General features: G+C 36.0%; 1 protein-coding gene across 1 annotated transcript; it reads right to left on the bottom strand.

The window, feature by feature from the left end:
* LOC145259275 (exonuclease V-like) lies at nt 1-9,697 on the bottom strand. The gene is made up of 3 exons (XM_080117115.1): nt 9,426-9,697; nt 6,306-6,683; nt 1-1,119 (listed from the first exon to the last, which is right to left on the bottom strand). The coding sequence occupies exons 1-3, from the start codon at nt 9,496-9,498 to the stop codon at nt 341-343; spliced, it is 1,230 nt and encodes a 409-aa protein (XP_079973241.1). The 5' UTR covers nt 9,499-9,697; the 3' UTR covers nt 1-340.
* Nucleotides 9,698-24,253: the final 14,556 nt, after the last annotated feature.

Raw genomic sequence — 24,253 nt, 5'->3', positions numbered from 1 at the left:
TTTTTTTTTTTTTTTTTTGCAAAAAAAATAAATTGTGAAAATAACAACCAAGATGAAAATTGTAGTCCGAATAATTCAAACCATTAAATCCTAAATCTAACCCTTATCCCTGAGTGGCTTCCGGGCCTTGATAAGTGGTGACCACCGTGTAAAAAAAAAAAAAAAAAATCCTCATCTCAAAAGATGCACCAGAAGAAGGTCGAGGGTTACATCGGCTGAAACACTGTGAAAATAAAAACCAATATGCAAATAGTAATTGGAATTATCCAAATTATTATTCTGTAAATTCGAATTTACAAAATTAAATTTTAACTTTTAATCTGCAAAAAATCTTTTTTTTTCATTTGATTACTTTGTTACTGGGTAAATATTTAATTGTTGCATTCAAATTTTTTTGCGTGTATTCTTGATTTTTCCTCTCTCTCCATTCACATATGTCCGCATGTTCGCAAATTTGACATTTATAGGCGTCTTCAATATCCACACCAATCGGATCGCGTTTACCCAGCCAGAAGTCTGCATAGTGCTCAAATAAATTTCGCAGTTCCGCCTCACTATAAACAATCTTCTCCTCTGCAAATGGCTCCATCGTATCCTGATGTACGTACTCCACAACTGTCTGGCTGACACACGTCAACGACTGCATTAGTTGTAAAACGTAATCAAGAAGCTGGTTGAGATTTTCAAAATGAAACCCACTGTTCACAATATGTATCAACAGGTCGGGGTTAAATTTTTTCCCCAGGTTGACCGCAAATTTTTCGCCAATGGTCGTTTTACTCAACAAGCCATTGACAAGATCATCGAACAACTTACGATAAAGCATCACTTGGAAGCGATGTTGCATTTTTTGGGATTTGTTTGGTATCGTCCTGTTTTTCCGGGTCTTCAGCTCCACCAGGTCAATTGTGTACGTGACTGGATCAAATCGAAGTTCGTCAATTAAGCCAACTACAAAGAGATTTTTTCCAAATGGCATGCCAAATATGGGAGTCTCTCGAACAACCATCCCATTACTGTGGAATGTGTTAACGGCCGATAACAAGTTCAAGACTTTGATTCCAAGGCCATCTTCTTTGCTTTCTACAGGAACATTAACAAAATCCTGGACACTCAGTTCTGCAACCATGAAAAGATAAAAAAAAAAAAAACATGTATATTTTATTAAATTTAGTTTAATATATTACATTGCATGAAACATTAAACATTTTATTTCCATATATAGTCAAATGGTGGAATGTTTCTCTCCTCTATCAAATTTATAGAACCCAGAGACCATTCTATTCCTATGCAAATATTTTGCACTCACGAATCAAAGTTAATTCTGCAACGTCCTCTCAAACTAAAATATGCACATTTCATCTCCATTCTACAATAATTATATTTGGTCTTTCTTGCGTTACTCTCTCAGCTACATAATCCCACATACATAATAGCAAATATTTCCCCCCTGCAAAATTTTAAAGTTCAAGACTTATACAGATCAGCTATCCATCAAAAACTCTTTTTCATCTCCAGAACTTATACAGAATAGCTACCCACTGAAAATTCATTTGCATCTCCAAGACATATGGATTAGCAACCCATCGGAAATTTATTTTCATCTCCAAGATTTATACAGATTAGCAAACACATCGGAAACTCTTTTGAAATTAAACGTGACTTTCAATTCAAAACTCCTCCTATAAACTCTGAAATCACTGGCTCTTTTTATTACAGTAGTACTTTGACCCAGGACGCGCTTATGTATGGAAGTCCATACTAGCAAAATTGTACGTTTTCTTCTATAGATGTTTTCTTTATCAGATTCTGTTCTGGTTTTGTATCATACTTCCACCGGGCAACGCCGGTACATGGGTCCTGCTAGTAAATATCTATATAGCATTCACTTAGAATGAGTGCTTTATACAAAATTGATGGTTGAATATGATTAAATATGTGCTCATTTTTGCATTAAACACTAATTATAAAGAGATACCATAGTACTTAGTTCACTGCACCTTATCATAACAAAAGTCCATACAAAATTGCAACCAGATTGGCCCAGTAGTTTTTCAGAAGTGAAATGGACATTCAGACAGACTAAGAGAAATATAATATTGATATAGGGGGTGTTGCAATATTTTTAGCATCATGTCACTTGATATATATTTATCCTCATCATCACTCTGGGAAGATGAGACACAAGGTCAGAAGCGAGTCAGAATTGAGCCAGTGCCCCTAAATAAGGAGCACTCTGGCCCCGCAAAAAATTGCCATTTGAGGGTAAAAGTACCTGAGGCAATAAGCAAAAAACTTACTGTTGCAATATTTTTTATATGAAAGAGGGTATGAATAAAGAAAATTGGAAGGTTCTACTTATAGACACTGGTGATAGGAACTGACCAATCACCTGGAGTTACGTTCTGTTAGCAACTAATCAGAAACCAGAATCGCTCCATGAAAATATTGGGTCTTTTAGAATTCCTGCACATAATTTTTTGGAGTCAACACCAGAAAGATCTTTGTTCTTTGTCTGCAAAATTTTAAAGTTCAAGACTTATACAGATCAGCTATCCATCGAAAATTCATTTTCATCTCCAAGACTTATACGGATTAGCAACCCATCGGAAACTTATTTTCATCTCCAAGACTTATACAGATTAGCAACCCATCGGAAACTCTTTGGAAATTAAACGTGACTTTCAATTCAAAACTTACTCTACCTGAAAAACAGAAGGTAAAGTCTGAGAGGGTGGACCTTCTAGGACTACCCAGAATGAAAGCCTCAGCCTGACATATAAAAGGCCATCAAAATGAACCAGTTTCTGCCAGACTGATTGTTGAGATTGGAGCATGTAACATCATTTGCAACTGAAGACCAGATAAAAACACAAAATTGGATTTATAAGACCATAAAATCCAACCTTGATCAGGGCCATGGCACAGTGGTTAATGCATTGAGTCGCTATGGTTCCTACCCAAACAGGCCAGAGGATTAGTCACCCTACAGAAAACAACACTACAGCAATTTTTAAACTTTTATTGAAAAAAATCAATTTAGCTTACTTGATTATGTAGTGTAGCCACCTTCAGCCTCAATCACTGCCTAGATACTGACCTAGAACTGGGAACATGCCTTTTCCACAAGTACCGGTGGGAGGTTGATGAATACTCAGCAGATGGCGGCGATCAGGCTGGCTTTGGTGTTGTGGGAGGTCATGTTTGTGATGTTCTCGATGTATAACCAAACAAAGTAGTTCAGCAGATTCAGGTCGGGGAGGACGGGGAGGGGGGGGCCAGTGAGAGAAGGGTACAAACTTGTACCAATCCTTCTGAGGCCAAGTCTGGGTCTCTTTGGACTTGTGGGCCGGTTCTGAGTCCTGCTGCTGCACCCAATGTCTGCCAGCGGCCACCTGATTACACCAGGGGATCACCACACTCTTCATCAAATCCAGGTACACTTTAGTGTTGACTTTCAAGCCGACTTTGAAGATGTGAGGTGGCATGAAACCATACCAAAGACCATAACCATGACCAGAAACTTTGTTTTCACTATCTTGGGCAGGTTTCTGTTATTTGTGGCAATCCAACGATGCATTTTGAGGATGCTGGCAATGGTCCTGTTGTCTTAACTTGGATCGGTAGGGAGCATAGATTGTACAGCTGTGCAAATAAATGTGGGTAGCTAATATAGAATCAATCAATAAATTTTAATGGCAAAAAAAAAAACTAGTAAAAAAGACGGAAGATATCAAATCTATACACTCTGAATGTTTGTACAAGGCTACTTGAAATCCAGATATCGTAGGCATCATTCATCATCATTTGGTGACCGCAGTCGAGATGATGGAGTTTGGTAAACTCCATCATCTTTTCATATGGTAGTATGCGCACGTCACCATTACACACATTGGAAAGCAGGAGGACTGGCTTGACCTTCCACCTACATACAGTGCCTGAGTAGTCTCAAATGGTCACCCATATGATACTGAACAGGCTTAGTGTTGCTTAACTTTAGAGATCTGATAGACAAAGAATATTGTTGTGTCTTATTCAAGCTCTATGAACGTTTCATTCTCACTCGAATTCATAATTAGATGAATTATAATAATGATATTAATAACTAGCAAGGTGACCCAACGTTGCCTGGGATTGAATGTTTCACACCCCCATATTTTTATTATCATCGAAATTGATGAAATCGCCCGTTTTTCAATCAAATTGATGGATTGTCTACTCTAGTTGAGGACCTATCGTTGTGCACTGGGAGGAAGTTCACATGCCTCTCAGAGTGACTTAGTACGCAATACATTGTAGCCTACATTGCACTGTAGAGAACCTACTGTTGATTTTATAAAATTGTTTTTTATATATGCCTCTTTATTTTATTTATATTATATATATATGACTCTTATATGATTATATTTTATATCTTACTAGCGAGGGGTAGCCGGCGTTTCCCGGGTGTTTGGAGGTGTGGGGGGGGGGGAGGTTAAAAAAAAAAGTAAGTATGAGGATCGAACCCGAACCCTTGAGGCAAAGTTGTAAATTAAAGTGTGAAAAAAAACACGTGCGACGTTAACCATTGCCCAACCGCGAGATGCTAATGGAAACACGTCTGAATTTATTTAATTACTTGAATTTAGCAGGTGCCCGTTTTAATGAGTTAATGAGGTCAAGTTTGACTGCGGGATAATATTAATTTACTGCTGAACGCTGTTTTCTTTTTTTTTCCCCCTCCAAGATGTTATAGGAAAAAGACTAAACCACATGCGGCGAGCGACAAATATTGAATATTTATCTTCCCGAAATCGAGCAAATTAAAAAGACAGGCGAGCTTCGTTGTTAACTGTGAGATATTACGATTTATATGTGATATAAAAAGTTTTAAAAAGTTGTGAAGCGAGCGACCGCTTCTCTGAAAAAAGCCTTTTGTTGACATACAGAAAAAGCGAACACACATACATACATACATTTTCGCTTTTATATATATAGATTATATTTTTATATTTTATATTATATCTTATATTATATTTTATTTTATATTTTATATTATATTTTATTTATATTTTATATATATGACTCTTTATATATATGGCATAAATTAAAGTTTAAAATGCAAAAGTCAAGTATCATACTTCAATTATACTGTGAATAGAAACATTAATTTCGAATGCACTCTTGTCATATCAAAGAACCTACTGTTGATTTTATATGCCTGGCTTTATTGCTTGTGCGGTGATAATGACTTGAATTTAAGTTTAAAATTTAAAAAGTCAAGTATCATTGTGAAATTGTGCTTTAAACAGAAACATTCATTTCGAATGCGCCCCTGTCATATCAAAGAACCTACTATTGATTTTATATGCCGGGCCTTTTGGCTTGTGTGGTAATAAAACTTCTCAAATGCACTTTTCTTTTTTTTTTTTGACACAGTGGTCACCACTTATCAAGGCCCGGAAGCCACTCAGGGATAAGGGTTATTGCAAGTACAGTACGTTAGTGTGGAGATTTAATGAAATGTTTACTTAAGAGGGCTGTTCATTAGGAATTTGTTAACGTTGGACTTGAAGACATCCAGGTTGTAGTCAGGTGGGAAGCAGGCAGACGGAACAGAGTTCTACAGGCGTGCAGTTCTAAGAAAGAAGCTTTGTTCATGGAATCTACGCTTTGATTTAGGCACAGATAAAGAGTGGGGGAAATTTTTCACAGTGGATTCAGCTAGACGGGTGTTTTTCATGAAAGATTGGCGAGGGGGGGACCAAAGATTGGAGTTCAGACGAGCAACTGCCATGGAAATAACGATAAAACAAAGATAGGCTCGCAACGTCTCTTCTGTGGGAGAGAGGTTGCAGGGTAGAGAAAAGGGCATCCCCCACTAAGCCACGAAGTCTATTTTGTACTCTGTCAAGGCAGGATAGGCTGCTTTTAGCAGCTCCTGCCCAGATATGGCAGCAGTATTCCATCCTTGGACGTACTTGGCTTTTATATAGATAGTTGTGATGTAAGGTTGTGTAAGGTGTTAACTTTAGTCCAAATCGCCCGTTCCTTCTTTCATCGGATTATTTTGATTATCGATTAACGATACATCGAATACATTCCGACACAAAACCTATCTAAGAACACTGCCAGGCACATAAAACACCTTTGTGTGAAATTTCATAAAAATCGGCTCAGCTGTTTTTGAGTCCATAGGAAACGAACTCACACACACACAAAGTTCTTTTTATATAATAGCAGAGATAGAGATAATAATAATAATAATAATAATAATAATAATAATAATAATAATAATAATATAATAATAAAACCCTTTGACTTACCACGGGCTAGATGAATCGTCGATCCCATTTCCATAGCTGGACTTTTTTCAAATTGCACTGGCATTTGCAAAGGCAGCGTTAGGTAATAATACAACTGCATTTCACACCAGACTTGGCTGGATAAATCCGACACCCAAACGTAACCAGAACGTACCAACCCTAACAATGCTGAGCCCTTTAATAGGATTCTATTCATTTGTTGGCATGAAGTGTTACCGGCAACAATATTCGATTTTTCATTTTTTTTTCCATCATTCAAAAGTGCTGAATCGTTGTTGTCAATCTGTCTTTCGACGGACTGATAATTCTTTTCTTCATTTTCTACAATTTCTGATGGCACATTTGAAGACTTCAAAGAATCGACAGCACAGTTTTCATCTGAAATAAAATAAATCTCTATATTAATAACATTTTTAGGCAACTTCTTGTGTGTCTGTATTTTTTCTTGTCTCTACGCGACTTGCACATTATTAATTGTTTTTATTTACGATCAATTATTTGTAATAGCGTGGATACGTGTATGTCAGCAGCAGCTAATGTATGTAAATGATCGAGCTGTGTGCGAGGTGATGTCACAGCAAGGAAGAAGGAAAGAAAAAGATTTTTAAAAAAAGAAAAACGTGACCCGCAGGAGAACAGAGATAGACGTGTTACACACATGAACTTGAGAGTGACAGGGAAAGACACATCCTAAACATGGTCGGACACATGTTCGACACAGCAGAGTCTTGTTAAGTATATTAAGGTACAAGAAGACTTTTGAACAAGAAGCAATGCGTTATTTTGGAAAGTATCTGTAAATAAATGTCTGTTGTTTCACTGAAATAAAAAAAAGAGTGAGACGAATTCTTTCCTTTCATTACAGCTGGTCATTATTTTGGCTTATATCTTTCCTTGCGACTGTCTGCATACAACGTGTGGGGCCCAAGTGTTGACATATTAACGACTACGTTACATAATTAGTGAAATAAAAAATGTGATAGCATAAAACAAAATGCATTTCTTAAAAATCCTACTTTAAAAAATAATTTGATTATGGAAATTAAATTTACCATGATGCATTTTGATTTCTTTATAAGCAAATGTCACTTGAATCTTTTGTCAATGACTGAAAAAAAAAATTCCTCTGTGACATTTTGAAATTAGTAAGTCTTCACATTATCATTTTTTTTTTCCCCTATTGATTATTTAGTGCAATCAAAGATGCAAGAGAAAACTCGATGATGATGATGATGATGATGATGATGAGGAAGAGGAGGAGGAGGAGGAATCTTGTGTGTTCGTATTTTTCTTGCTTCTACGCGACTTACACATTAGTTTCAGTTATTTATTGAAATCAAAACTGTAACAGCATAAAACAAAAGGCATTTTTTTTTAAATCCTATTTACAAAAATAATTTGATTACAAATTAAATTTACCATAATGCATTTCGATTTCTTTGTAAACAAATGTCATTTGAATCTTTTGTGAAATTAGGAAGCCTTCACATTATCATTTTTTTTTTTTCTACTATTATGATGATGAGGTGGAAAAGGGGGGGAACGCAGTCAACCAGCCATCTCCTGCAACCTTACTTAGAGCCACCATTTAAGATATGGTACAGAAAAGGGAAAAAGCTGGCCCAATCCAACCAGAATGAACCCTACTGCAACAATAACCACAAAAATGGAACAAGATGATGTTGGTTATCTTGTAGTAAACATAATGATGACAACAACAAGAACACGGCAACAAGCTGTCATTACGATTTTGAAACTATGCTTAATTTATATGCTTGGCGCTGATTGGTGCAAGCATTTAACTGGCCCAATCAGAAGCCATCTCTCCAGCAAGCAGTAAACAACGAAAGATGATAAAAGGGTTTGCTAGATTTTTACTTTTTTTATTCTCGTAACACAGGAGTGATAAAGACGTAATGATAAAGCAGGCCAAACGATTAGTTGGTCAAAACGTGATGAGATAACTACAACTATGGAAGGCAGTAATTACTGAGAGTACCGTTACAAGACTCAGCATTTCTATCCCGTCATGGTCAACCATCTGGAGAAGGCCAGAGGATGAGTTGGCTGAAATGTGATGAAACAACAACTATGAAGATGAGGCTAATGAATATTTCTAGCTTCTATAAACTTTTGGCTATTTTTACTTGACTTATGGCCGACTTATGGAATGCATACTGCTGTAATATTTGCTGTTATCTCGTTTGAATAAGACACAACACAAATACTAATTTGAAGAATTATTTTATTTTCTGTTAACACTGCGAACATGGTAAGATGACATGAGTATAGCACTAGCAGTCGTCAAAACACATGTGTACTGGACATCGACTCAGTGAACTCTGCCTCGTTCTCGTTGAAAAGGCACCAGCGTGCTCTACTTGGATGGTAGCAGTAGGCTGGTAGGGGAGGAGTCAGTAAGCAGGGTGACTAGGTGTAAGGAAGGGTTAAGGAGTGAGAATTGTCTTTTACACTGTAGGGAAGAGGAAGGTTTAATATAGTGCTGAAGAGGATGGTGGTTTTGGTTTTGTGGCCTAAATCTTTGATCAGTATACTGCCTTTGCTTAATAGCAACTGCACAAGTTGAAGTGAACTAGTGGGGAGAGTGAGGCTTGCTATAGTACTTCTGCGTGGGAACATGTACTTCAATGTCTGCTTTGCACTATTCAGTTGTCTCATTAGCACACTTTTTAGCAAAAAGAGAAAAGATATTAGTCCATGTTGCATATGATGTTGCTAATATAATTTAGCATTAAGTGCTGAAGTTTTCAATTCTTTAAAAACTAACTTATTTTGTTTTTATTTTTTAGGGGACGAAGTTTCGCCTGACACCGGTAGCGGCGTACCAACGCGCAGAATAATATAGAATTTTTTTTTTTAAATAATAAAAAATAAATTAAAAAAAAATAAAATGTACTTCTGCTGTTTACGGACGGTTCTATGTTTTACAAATGATTTTCAAGTTAAAATTTGATTTTGACGGTATCTTTTGTTTGTTACATTGTTTGGCGAAAGAAAATTACAAAACGTTCAGTGTGAGTTTTTAAATAATAACGTTATTATTTAAGCACGGTCCTTCTTCTGCATAGATATATATAAAAATAAAAATAAAAAACTTACAAGATTCAACGCAAGAAATCAACAGAGAATTTTCGTCGTCGTCTGACAATTCCCATTCATCACAGCCAGCCATTATTTTTTGCTATACGGTCAAAAACGAAAAACGTAAAAAGGGAAATTCGAAGTGAAATTTTTATATTTTGCCCCCAAACTGTTAATAGAAAAACGAAATGTGATTGTGTTTGTGTGTTTTTCTGTCAATATTTTATATAATGTGCTTTTGTGTATTGCATAATCAAAAAATGTATTTTAACAACACCACCACCAACAACAACAACAACAAACACGATTACGTAATCAAGTATCATGTCGAAAATAGTAAAAGGCGGACGTCTAGGAGATTGCCCCCAACCTTTAAATTTTACAATTTACACTTTTTTTTTTTTTTTTTTAATGTTAATCTCATCGATTATAAACTTAACTTTCAGATTTCAAAAAAAAATGACTTTTATTGCCGGGGATCAGTTTTCAATAAATACCATTCGGTAAATGTTACCTAACGCTACAACAAACACCGACTACTCTAATTTGTTATTTAAAATGTCCACGCAAGATTCCTCCGCGATGTGATAAAGCCATTCCATTGCCCATTCACTAAGTGTATCAGAATTTGGGGGGAATTTTTCACACCCCTAACACAAAACTGCGAATAAAATATAAAAAAAAAAAAAACTCGTAATTTTTCTTTTTAAAGTGGGTTGTTTATTTTCTTTATGAAATATACTTGCAAAATAAACTATTAAAGTTGTTTAAAAAATAATAGAAATATTATTTTTTTTATTTTTTTAAAAAACAGTGTTTACAAAGTGCCTGCGTGCGTTTAGGCAGCCATTTTTTTTTTACGTAATGAAATCAATTGAATTTTACGAGTTAAATTTTTTTCAATTTTTAAACTTTAAAAATCTATCATAATTTTTCTATTTGTTCAATTTTTACAATATTTTCAGAGTCAATGTGAAATTTTATGCTCTTTCCAATAAACCAAATTTAATATTTTAGACAAACGTTTCTTGTTAAATTCAGCCCCCCCCCATTTTGAAATGTCTATTAAAATTTAAATAATTAATTTACTTACTAAAATTTTATATATCACAAATTCAAGATAAAAAAAATCAATAAATAAAATATTCAAATATAAAACAAAAAAAGAAGTGTTTTTTGCAAATTTACCTGTAAAGTCCAAAGTGTAAATCCTTTTTTATTTCTAACATCACGTTGAGTTTTTTTTGTTTTTTTTTTAAGTGGAAGCTTATTTTATGTTTAGAATTTTCTAGTCAATATTGGATGCTGAGAACATTTTTTTTCTATTTCATTCAATGTTTTCTTTTTTTAGATTTAAAAAAAATGCATTCGATAAAGAAGAATGAAAATATAATAAATCAAAAATTTATGTCTTTTTTTAAGGCAAAAACTTATAAGTAAAATTTGACTATTTTTAAATTATGGGAACACATATTTCTTCAGGCACAAGGTTAGACGGCTAACGCAAACGTGTGGTTTTTACTGCCTTCTGTTCATCCGTAGTTCTAAATAAGGACATACGGTTACTTCCGGTTTTTCGATAAAGACGTAAAAATGCTTGCGTAATCGCGCGTTTTTCAAACAGTCGTTTAAAAAATAAATGGAATTTAAAATATAAATATGGATAAATTCTGAACAATTAAGAATGGAACTAAACATTCAATAGTATCTTTTATAGGTAAGTGATTTTTTCGAATTTATAGCGATTTTTTATAACCGAAGTAAGTAAAATTTCGTTGATTTTCTTCAAATCTTTTTTAAAGAAAACCGATTTAAAAAACAAATATTGCATAATTTTCTATTAAACTTGTTATTTTAAAAAATTTGGTCTTTGCTCCTTTAATTGAAAAAAAATTAGGGTTTGAATTACATTTTTCAAGTAGTTATAAGCTTGTAAAGATAGGAGGTCGAATTATTGAATTTTTTTTCACGCATTCTTAAGATCAGTTTTTGACATTACATGCGTGCGCACGCGAATGCATCATGTAAGAAGGCGGTGAAATGGCGTAAAATAGTCCCAGGGTTCAGGGGTTCATACCATGCAAACGGTAAATTTGTGACAGGTTTGATTATCAGATTCATTGTCAGCGACCTCGAATACTCCTAAAAATCCAAATTAGAGTAATCGGTGTTCTGTTGTAGCGTAAGGTAACATTTACCTAAGATTCTACTAAATGAACACCCACTTTGTGCCCGTCTCTCTCAGGTGACCAGTTAATATTCCCGTCTAAAAAAGGGTAAGGGTAAATTTTTACTTTCTTTCCAAGTCGATGACGACTTTTATAGGTTTTCGAGCATGCTAAAAACGAATATCACTGTAATGTCCTATTATAGTGTAGGGGAAAAGTTTTTCACAATTTCTTATAGTTGGGATTCTTTCAACCGAGACTACATGGTTGAAATAGATTGATAAGATAGATGAGGGGGAGATGGGGTGGAAGGGGGGGGGGTAAGAAAGTTCCCATCGTAACTCCCTTTTTTAGACGAGAATATTTACTGGTCACGTACGAAAGTCGCAATATTTTTTTCTCGGTGATGTAGGTTTTTTTGGGGGTTTTTTTTTTACATAGGCATCACCACATTATCAAGGCCAAGAGGCCACTCAAGGATAAGGGTTAAAGAGTGTACAGTAGAAATTGGACAATATAGTAATCATTAGTAATGAAAATTTGGTAAATTTGATAACTTATATGGAACGGTTCATCAAGAACTTATTACGTTAGACTTGAAGTAAAGTAGTTAAAGTGTTAAAGTGTTAAGTGTTAAAGTGTTAAAGTAGTTAAAGTGTTAAGTGTTAAAGTAGTTAAAGTGTTCACTGTTCAATTTAGTAGAACGTTATAATTGAAAACTGATCGCAACGATAAAAGTCATATTTTTTTTTTTTTTTAAATTTGTTTTTGGCACTTCTGTAGGAGAGGACCACGAGGCGAGTTATCACTCCCTGTTCTTGGAATAAGAAGTGATTTTTATCGGTTGTTCTGCGAACCTCAAATATAAACAAATGTCTCCGAGAACGCAAAAAAAAAACAAAAAAAAAACACCACCACCACAACAACAACAACAACAAGTAACACAAAAACATGAAAATGAAAACATTTATTCTACAAAAAAAAAAGTGTATGAAAATGTAATTTTAATGTTTTAATATTATTTCTTTTCAATGGGTGATTTATAACTGAAAATAAAATAATAAATATGTCCCAAACATGAAACGTTTATAGATTTTTTAAAATCATTTGTTTTTTCACAGCAGGGCAGGGTTGTATAAAAATATATCAGAATGTAATTTTTTTTTTTTTTTTAAATAGGCAAAAACCACTTATCAAGGCCCAGAGACCACTTGAGGATAAGGGTCAAGAGTATACAGTAGTCAATTGGACAATATAGTAATCGTTAGTAATGGAAATTCGGTAAATTTGTTAACTTAAGTGGAACGGCTCATGAAGAACTTGTTTACGTTGGACTTGAAGACAACCATATTGTAGTCAGCTGGAAAGCAGGAAAACGGAAGACAATTCCACAGGCGTGCAGTTCTAAGAAAGAAGCTTTGTTCATGAAATCTACGTTTGGAGTTGGGCACAGAGAAAAAGTAGGTGGGAATTATTGATAGTGTTTTTAGCTAGACGAGTGTTTCTTGTGAAAGTTCGGCGAGGGGGGACCATAGATTGAAGCTCAGTCAAACACTTTCCATGAAAATAACGATAAAGCAGAGACAAACTCGCAACATCTCTTCTATGAGATAGAGGTTGCAGCGGAGAGAAAAGGACATCTCCTACGAGGCTACGAAGTTTATTTTGAACTCTATCAAGGCAGGATAAGTCCTTTCTAGCAGCTCCTGCTCAGATGTGGCAACAGTATTCCATCCTTGGACGTACTTGGCTCTTATATAGATAGAGAATTGCATCAGCAGTGAGATATCTAATGGATCAATAGAAGGATCCCACCATTTTTCCAGCGGCCTTGGCAACAGATTTGATGTATGTGTTCCATTTCAGATCAGGAGTAAAGGTCAAACCTAGAAGCTTGTCAAAACTTGAGGCCTCCCCAAGGCAAGAGCCATTCATTTCAATTGTTGCCAGATGGGGATCAGAACGTTGATGATGTAAAGAGAGAAGCTTGGTTTTAGATGCATTAAAAGTAACCAGTCACTCCTTTCCCCATTGTACCATGTGCTCAAGATCAGAGGAGAGAGAATCGGAGAGAACTTGGTCGTTTACTGTCTTAGATGTGCTACCATAGATGGTAGTGTCATCAGCATAAATGTCTACGAATGATGTAAGGATGTGATTTGGAAGATCATTAATATAGATCAGGAAAAGGGTTTGGTACTTTAGATTTAAAATTAGACGAAAAACAAGTAGTTTTCCAAATACGAAGCCATGTAATTCTATGTTATCACAGCTGGCCATTTTTGTATGCGCAAGTGCATTAACCCCTGAACTCTGGGACTATTTTCCATTTCACAGCCTAGCCTTCGTTTATGCTACGCACGAGCATAAACGAAGGTTGTTAAATGTGCACTCGCGTACCAAACTGCCTTGTCACAGTGTAGTATTGGTGGAAAATTAAAATTAGACAAAAAGCAAGTAGTTTTCCAAATATGAAGCCATGTAATTCTATGTTATCATGGTGGCCATTTTGTACGCACAAGCACGCGCATATGGTCTACGCGCGCACGTCATGAAACTCCAAGAACTTATTAAGGTTTTGGATCAGCCTTTCAGCTCTCATCAGTCTAAATCTGTATCTGGTTGACCCATGCCTTTGGTGGTTGTGTAGCAGTGATACTACATACAACAACATGGCTACAAATAGCTGCCATAATAATTGTGAATCTATGCTTAATTTCTAAGCACAGTGCTGATTGGTGCAAATATATAACTTCCTTTCTGGCTTGTCCAATCAGATGCCAGCTTTTATTAACAGCTTGTCAATTATGACATGCTAACAAAGTTGATATAAATTGTTAGAATTGCACTTAGTTTTTAATTCTACATGTACATATATAAACATATTTTCTTCTTTCACTCAATCTTACTATGTCCCCCTCGTGTGTGTGCCAAGAACCCAGGCAAAGCTAAAAATATTGACTTGACAGTGATGGGAAGGCCGCTGAATTCTATTGAACCTCTCCAGATGTATGCTGCCTGACAGGTTGTTTGATGATTGGTGCAAGCGTTTAACTTCCTTTCTGGCTTGATCAATTAGATGCCATCTCTCAGGAGAGCTGAGTTCATAACTGGAGTTGATAAAAGGAAGTGGCTATTAGTTTCTTTCTTTTTTCCAGCCAGAAGACCACACAGCTGACTCCTCAACAATATTTTTTTCAACCTCAAAACATCTCTCTTGGCCTGCAACCCAATTTTCCTATTGAGCCCACTAGCTCTGGCATTAACAATACCCAAGTATCGCATGTGGACTTAATGTAACACACACACACACACCCATACACACACACATGCATACACAGCTTGACTTCCAAACCTGCGTATGGAGTGGAACAATAAAAGTGTCACCCTAAAGAAAAAAATCTACAGCTTTATTTTTGAGCTTTCATTGGAAAAATCATGCCATGTGACTTTATTATGTAGTAGAGCTGATATCTATTCAATGTAGCCACTTTCAGCCTCTATCACTGCCTCACTGCCTTTGATACAGGTTCGAAACAAGTGCCAGCAGGAGCTCAGCAAATACTCGGTGGATGGCAGCGATCAGGCTGGCTGTGGTGTTGTTGGAGATCATTTTGGTGATGTTCTCAATGTATGACTAAACAAAGTTCGGGTCATGGGAGGACGGGGGCCCAGTGAGAGAAGGGTACAAAGCCTTTTTTGTTTTTTGGGCTTGTGGACTGGTGTCAAGTTTTACTGGCACACCCAGGGTCTGCCAGCAGCCACTTGATTGCACCAGATCACCACAATTTTCAGTACACTTTGGTGTTGACTTTCAAGCCGACTTCAAAGATGTTAGGTGGCCCTCAAGCACACCAAAGACCATAACCATGGCTGGAAACTTTGTTTTCATCACCCTGGGCACGTTTCTGTTATTCGTAGCAATCCAGTGGTGCATTTTGAGGGTGCTGGCAATGGTCCTGCTGTCATAATTTGGATCGGTAGAGAGTATAAGTTGTATAGTGCCACATCTCCGATCTCACTTATTTAACATTGTGTCACTTTCAGACATGATAGAAGGCTCTTGGGATTCGTACACAACTGGCATACTAGTAGATAGTCTGCAACAAAAAACGGAAACTGGTTCATCAAATGGAAATGGAATCATGTTGTTTTTTCTAGGGCGACAATTTTATCGTTCCATCATGTATGCACACACATTCTCATATGCGGCTATTGCAATGTTTTCAAAGTTTTTGCGAGGTATTTGAATTCTTCGTCCAGATATTCTGGACTACAAATTCTGAATGCACGTAGGAAGAAACCGATTATCATGCCTGCTTTTATTTTGTCATTATGAGAGCATGCCTTTTCCACAAGCGCCAGTGGGAGCTCAGTGAATAGTTGGTGGATGGCAGCGATCAGGCTGGCTTTGGTGTTGTGGGAGATCATGTTAGTGATGTTCTTGGCATATGATCAAACAAAGTAGTCCAGCAGGTACAAGTCGGGGAAGGAGAGGGAGCAGTGAGAGAACGATACAAAGTCGTAGCACTCCTTCTAAAGCCAAATCTGGGTCTGTTTGGACTTGTGGGTTGGCGTCGAGTCCTGCTGCCACATCTAGGGTCTACCAGTGGCCATCTGATTGCACCAGGGGACCGTCATACTCTCAGCACATCCAGGTACACTTTGGTGTTGACTTTCAAGCCGACTTCGAAATGTATAACTAACCTTTTTGTGTGCAGCTTTGTGGTGAATTTTGAAGGATAGTTTATTGATGGATTTTATGATAAGTATGTCTATAATATATGGTAAAAAATGATTGCTCTTTGTTTCTTAACTTAATGGAGGGTCCAGACCGAGTATAATTCGTTATCTATGTGCATGTTTTCAGGAAGAAAAATTAAAATGTGGAGTATTATGTTTCAAGGTAATCTGAACTTGAAAGGGGAATTCTATAAAAAAAAAAAGAGGGCAGGCTAGTACTTCTTTAAGAAGATTACCCATAGGAAGACCGAAATTTTGTAGACATTATCGAATAAAAAATTAGTCATGCTGTCAGTTATAAGTCTAATACTTTTTATAAAAGTGTCGGAAGGGAAAGGTAAATTAATGTTGATTTTTTTTCAATGAGTAAATTTAACATTCGTTGATGGGGACATGCGAACATTTTTCTTTTCCTCGCCAAACTTTCTCATTATATGAACTACTTACTACTCTAATGCTGTATTTCTACTATTTTTTTTTTTTTTAGAACTAGCAGGCTGCCCAGAATTGCCCAGTCATAAAATACGCTTAAATATGTTATTTTGATTAATGCAGATTTCGTATTTATTATTATACTAGTGGGGGTAGCCGGCGTTGCCCGAGTGTTTGTTTCTGGGACGGGGGGGGGGGGTTTAAAAAATGTTATGGTAGGTAAGTAGGAAGGATCAAACCCGGAGTCATGAGTAAAAGTAGGAAAATAAAGTGTGAAAAAAAAAAAAAAAAAAAAAAACATCTGCAACGTTAACAGTTCGGCCACCAAGAAAAGTCCATTCCAGTTGTTTAGGAAAAAAAAAAAAAACGACTACGGTAGGTCGGCGCGAACGTGAAAATATAATGTGAATTGTCCAGCACGCTAACCACTACGCCACAGAGCACTGCAGCTTAGTTTAGTGATTTTAAATAACTTCACATGAAAGAACTACGAAGCCAAACCGGTGTTCTCTTCTCAGCTGTTCCTTGTGAACGATCCCCAAACGGTGTTAAGTGGTGGCAGGGGGAGGAGGAATTTATTAGAGAGAACATATTTTACCACTTCCATTGATCTTAACCGATTTTGGCCATGACTTCTCAGCAGAAAAAGTATAGAAATCTAAGATTATCGAGGAATTTGAGAAATAATAAGCCTATAACACACCTCAGATATTGTTCTGCCGTTTGTGCATATTATATTTGCATGAAATATCTTGATTTTTAATCCTATTAATGTCAAAATCAGACGGGAAAAAATGAGTTCATTTTATTTATATAGAAGAGAAGAGAAGAGATTAGATTGGACCCAATATAAAGTAATGATTTAAAAAGTAAAAAAAATATTTGTGCGCCACCACCGAGAATTGACGCCAAAACGTTTAGCTTACGATTTACTTTGACGTTGATGCCTGACTTATGGAGACATGTTTGCTGCAAGGCTAAAAATTAAAACATGAACCAATACCTATTTTTTTTTTTTTTTTTTTTTTTTTTTTTACATGGGGGTCACCACTTATCAAGGCCCGAAGGCCACTCAGGGATAAGGGTTATTGCATGTACAGTAATCAATGAGATAGTACTGTAGTAATCATTAGTATTGGGGGTTTTGATAGAGTGTCTTATTTAAGGGGGCGGTTTGCCAGGAGTTTGTTTATGTTGGACTTGATGACGTCCAAGTTATAGTCAGGTGGGAAACAGGCAAGCGGCAGAGAGTTCCACTGGCGTGCAGTTCTAAGAAAGAAGCTTTGCTCATGGAATCTACGTTTGGATTTAGGCAACGATAGAGAGTAGGGAAAATTATTGACAGTAGTTTCAACCAGATGGGTGTTTCCCGTGAAAGATTGGCGAGAGGGGACGAGAGATTGGAGCTCAGACGAGCAACTGCCATGGAAATAACGATAAAACAAAGACAGGCTCGCAATATCTCTTCTGTGGGAGAGAGGTTGCAGGGAAGAGAAAAAGGGCATCCCCCACTAAACCACGAAGTCTATTTTGTACTCTGTCAAGGCAGGATAGGCTGTTTTTAGCAGCTCCTTCCCAGGTATGGCAGCAGTACTCCATCCTTGGATGTACTTGGCTTTTATATAGATAGAGAATTGCATTAGTAGTGAGATATCTTCTGGAGCGGTAGAAGGATCCCACCATTTTCCCAGTGTCCCTAGCAACAGACTTGATGTACGTGTTCCATTTAAGATCAGGAATAAAGGTCAAACCTAGAAGCTTGTCAAAACATGGAGCCTCCTTAAGATGAGAGCCATCCATTTCAATTGATGCCAGATGGGGATCAGAGCGTTGATGATGTAAAGATAGAAGCTTAGTTTTGGATGCATTAAAAGTGACCAGCCACCTCTTCCCCCATTGTACCACGCGCTCAAGATCAGAGGAGAGAGAATTAGAGAGAACTTTGTCATTTACGGCCTTTGATGTGTTGCCATAGATGGTCGTGTCATCAGCATAGATGTCAATGAATGATTTATTAATATCAATATAATATTAAATTACGCATGCATATTCGTAATGTCATCATTCGACCTTCACCTGGCAAATTTCATCTTTCCGTTTTCACAGTTTTGCACTGATTTTCCCTGGAGCACAAATATAAAGTTATAAAGTTTCACATAGGTTTGAATACTCCTATATATTAAGTTTCATGTTTGTAGATCAAAAACTGATGAAGGAGTTTGGTAGGCCAAATTTTTTAAACAGATATGTATATGCATACATAAATATATATAGAAAGAGGTTTGTGTTTACTATAACCTTTTTTCGCAAATATTATGCAAGTATAAATCATGTAGAATATCTGCATGAATATAATTACACATAATAGTTAACTAAAGATGATCATCCTTTAAGAAAACCGAAAAAACTAATAGGGAATTAATTAAAATGAATGTATAAAAGAATATGCAAATTAGCTAGATCTTTTGCAGATGAATGCAATTCCATGGCCTATATATAACAAAGTTTAATTTTATTTTTGAATGAACGGAAAAAAGGAGGTTTAATATGAATATCAATGCACAAAAAAAAAAAATTAAAAAAAATTATAAGAGTATAAATTATGGTGTGAGTAGAAATGTATGCAATCATTTTTGTGTGCAGTTTTGCAGTGAACTTTGAAAGGGACAGATTCTAGAAAGTCTAAAAATGGCAGGTTAGTACTTCACTAAAAGGACTATTCATAGAAAGACTGAAATTTTGTTTGTAGAAATTATTGAATAAAAAATAAGTCATGTCAGTTAGAAGTCTAATAATTTTTTATAAAAGTTTTGGAAAGAAAAGGTAAATTAATGTTGATTTTTTTCTTAAATGTGTATGGAAGTAAATTTAACATTCCTTAATGGGGAAATGTGAACATCTTTCTTTTCCTCACCAACAGGACATTCAAACTTTCATTATACTAGCTTGGGTGCCCGGCGTTGCCCGGGGGTTTTGAGGTGTGTGTTAAGCAAAAAAAAAAAAAGTGGTAGTAGGCAGTCAAGTAGGCTCGAACCTGTATCACGAATGAGGGAAGGACGTGAAAAAAAAAAAAAATGTGACGTCTTTGCCGTTGCAGCCATCGCCAAACCGGAAGTGGTGAAGGTTTAAATTAAGGTTAAATCAATCAAAAAGAGGGGTTGACTTTCAAAAACATCGGCAAAAAAGCGACCCTTCTTTGTAGAAGTGTCCAGTTGAGGGTGAAGGAATTAATGTTTTTGGCCAATTTTTCGATATTTGTCATCCAAAGGGTCAAGCTTCAAAACGATACTGATCTTGTGAAAATCTGTCGAAAGTTTTAGGCAGACAAACAAACAAACATACATACATACATATATTTAAACAGACAGGTGAGATTTATATTATAGATGGCAAAGGACGATTTAAGGAGATTTTTTGCGAATACTTAGGAAATGCAGCTATCCCATACATATTTATGTGTTCAATTTATAAGTATGTCAATGAAAACAAAGTAACGGCTCAAAGATAACATAAAATTCAGCAAAAATTTATTGTATACGAAGCAGGCTGTGTTTGCTATGAAGTTGTGTTTATGCAAACGTGTACAAATGTGAAAGTAGACTTGTGCGTGTGTGCACGTATGGTGTTAGATATGAAACTGAGTCCACAGGAACGTACATAACAAAGTCTGAGTAGAAGATGCCAAAAATTCACTCGCTATTTCATATATTTCACCTGAGAAATCTTTTTGTGTTGGATAAAGAAAGTAGTTAGTGAGAAATTAGATAATCAGATAATTTGCACCATAAAAAACGTAATTTTATTAATCTGAAATTAAATGTGCTGAAGCTTTACGTAAATAACTGGAAATAAAATATAAAAACTATTCTTAATATTTAATGCTAATATTCATTTTATAAATTTAATCAATAAAAATGAAGGCATTAAACTTTGTTGCCTCTGTCGAAAGTTTTAGGCAGACATACAAACATACATACATTTAAACAGACAGGAGAGATTTATAGTAGAGATGTACTACTTATTACTCTAAGATATTTCTGCTATTTTTGTTAAAGAATGACAACACACTGATATATGAAAATATAACAACATATCTTAATTGTCAGCAACGGTTATGGATGGTTGGTTCTTAGGAGGGAGATGCATGCATAGAAAAATCAACGGGTTGATTCTTCTCAGGCCAAAATTGTCAACCAACAAGGATATTCTTTTCATTGTTATTATATCACCATTTGTGACCTCCTGAAGCACTCCTTTGGGATGGCATTATCATTGTGGCCAGGTGTTTTATTTGGCCATTGTCGTTTCACCGAATAGGACTGACTTTGGTGCGACTTGATTATACCTGTGTAAACTTTACCGAAAGTGGAGTTTCAAATATCACATTTAACTTATCTTCTTTTTGACAATTGATCAAATTTGTTTTTTTTCTTTTTCCACTGCAGTGGTTTGGTGTCAGGTTCATTATTTTTGTTCAAATGATCTTTTGGTACATTTGATAATTATTTTATATTGTGTTTTTGCAAAATTCCACTTATTTATGCTGCCAAAGCTCGTTATTTCAAAATCTGACAAACTGCTATCAAAGCTCATCTCTTCTGGCCGTATCATCATCTCACAGCTGTTGAGGGGGTTTGCTCAGGTTCACAGGCATAAATAAAATAAAACAAAAACTCTGCAAATATCAGTTGTGTGTGTGACACCATCGACCATCTACATGCTATGGTCCACTTTTTTTTTTGTTACAAAGGAGTCGCCACTTATCAAGGCCCAGAAGCCACTCAAGGATAGGGGTTAATGAGTGTACAGTAATCAATGGGAAAGTGTTGTAATCATTAGTAGTGGAAATCGAGTTACTTAAAGGGACGGCTCATCAAGAACGTAGTCACATTGGACTTGAAGACAACCATATTGTATTCAGCTCGAAAGCAGAACAGTTCCACAGGCATGCAGTTCTTAGATTCCATGAACAAAGCTTCTTTCTATGTTTAGGTTTAGGCACAGATAAAGTGTGGGGGAAATTATTGATAGTGGTTTCAGTTAGACAAGTGTTTTTCGTGAAAGTAAAGATGAGAGGGGGCAACCATAGAAAAAGGTATCCCCACTAGGCTACTAAGTCTATTTTGAAATCTGTCAAGGCAGGATAAGCTGCTTCTAGGAGCTCCTGCCCAGATGTAGCAGCAGTACTTGGAGGTCCTGGATATGACCTTAAATTATACCCAGTGGTGAGACCCCAGCTTGCAGGCTTTGGGGAGTGTGGAGCCACCCTTTAATAGCCATTGCTCCCAGGTCCACTGACCCGGAGTGGTAGTACCTGTTAGGGTCCCAACTATGGGTTAAATAGAAACCGACTTGAAAACAACGAATATATTCAATTAAAAATTTTTCTTCAAAATCTTTGGATTCGGCATTAAATAACCTGAAAAGGGTTGATATGCCGTAAAACAAAAACCAACCTTCCTTGGACGTACTTAGCTCTTATACAGATAGAGAATTGCATAAACATGTCAAGTGTATGTTCGTTAGTTGGTTGATCAATTGGCAAGCCATGAACTGCCTTCAATTACAACTGTCAAACCCAAAACTGTCCATAAACCGTTCCCAACTGTCGTAATTTGTCGCAAATCTTATAGTCCCTACTAAAACTCTAAAATATTTCCTCCAATCTTTTGTTACGGCCACAAAAAGTTAAAATAGGATTGTCGAAGTATCGCCAATCCTATTTTAACTTTTTTTTGTGCTCTTTCATGAACATCTTCCTACGCCTGTGTTTTGCCGATAATTTTTTTTTTAAATTTGATAGAGTTTGTGTCTGTTCGTTACATCTCTGCACTGTATTGCATTCTTTAAAGGGTGGGGTGGGGGAATCAATTGTTTCAGTGTGTAGATTTATTTTGCTGTGAACATATCTGGCTGACTTAGTAAAAAAAAAAAAAAAAAAAAAAAGAAAAGATGGAATTTAATAAATTAGATTTTTTTATAAAAGCAAACCAGACAAAAGCCTTTGTTATTCAGCATTCCATTCAAATGAAGGCAAAACTGAATTCTCTAACCTGGCAGAGAACGTTTGTCCTCTCCTTGTTTGGACATGCTAACTAAACTACAGATTTGGGCAGGGGGGATGGAGTCTGGATGGATGTTCATCTGCCGGAATAAGAGCCATCTGATTATCCGGGGGGGGGGGGATGATGGAAGGCATGCATCAAATCATGAAAGAGTTATTGGCATTTGATTATAGCTTTTGACTTTTAGCTGAACATACAAACATACATCCATAATATAAATTTCACCTGTCTGTTTAAATGTATGTATGCCTGCCTAAAACTGTCAACAGAGGCGATGGATTTTCACGAGATCGGTATCATTTTGAAGCTTGACCGTTCGGATGACATATCGAAAAATTAACCAAAAACAAATGCCTTCACCCACAACTGGGCACTTTTCTACAGGGAACACTTTTTTCGCTGATATTTTCAAAAGTCATCCCTTTTTTTCGATTGATGAACCTTAAAGCCTACATCACTTCTGGTTTGGCAATGGGCATAACTAACGCATCACATTTCCCCCCACACACACTCTTTTCCTCCTTCGCAGTATGCCTGCCTAAAACTTTTTTTTTTTTTTTTTTGCTCGCCCAACACCCTTACACACCTCCACATTCTTTTCCGCCTTCGAGCCTGCCTACCTACTACTATTTTTTTTTTTTTTGCCTCACACACCTACAAACATCCGGGCACCCAGGTTAGTATATAATAAAAAGTTGCTTTGTGGTAAAACCCTAAATCTTTCAATTGCTTCCTAACCTTATTTTTTCTCCCCCCATTCTGCTGAGAATGATTTGCAATCTGATTTGTCCTTCCAGTAAAGATTCTAAGGAAAACTGTTCCATAAATATAAATATGGATGATCAAAAGTGTCTACAATCAATTATGCCTAAGTATAAGAGTTGATAAACTTTGAAATCTCATGGGATAGAATCACTTCTATATATTTTTTAAAAATATCTATACATTTCATTCCTACAAGTTGTTTAAATACTATAGTTAACATAAGATCAATAATAGATATAATCTATTAGAGCATCCATTTATCGAGTAAAAGTTAATAGAACCCTGGGATACAGCATTAAAAATTAGTAGCAAAATACAGTACATGTATATAATCAAGTAAGGCGGGAAAACATGGTATTCTAAAAAAAAAAAAAAAAAAAAAACAAACACACACAGACCTTAGAGCCACCACATCCTGGGGTTCTACTGTATATTAAAAACTTGGTTTGAACACAAGTGTGTGTGTGCATCCATAGTTTTAATCATTTGCCAAGTGGCGCAGTTACATAATCCATACTGAAGTTTGAACATTAAAATCATATCTGAATATTAAATATTTATCAAAAATTAAGCTCTGGCATACACTGGTTAAGCACTTTTGAACAAAATCAAATAGATATTCAAATCTAGCACATTGCTAATTCTCTCCCTTTTAGTAGATAAGAGTTTCTCA

This window comes from Euprymna scolopes, chromosome 34 (genome assembly GCF_053919585.1).
Source record: "Euprymna scolopes isolate OS-2025 chromosome 34, ASM5391958v1, whole genome shotgun sequence".
Classification (NCBI taxonomy): Eukaryota; Metazoa; Mollusca; class Cephalopoda; order Sepiida; family Sepiolidae; genus Euprymna; species Euprymna scolopes.
The sequence above is the reverse complement of the archived record's forward strand: the minus strand, read 5'-3'. Positions and strand labels throughout refer to the sequence as shown.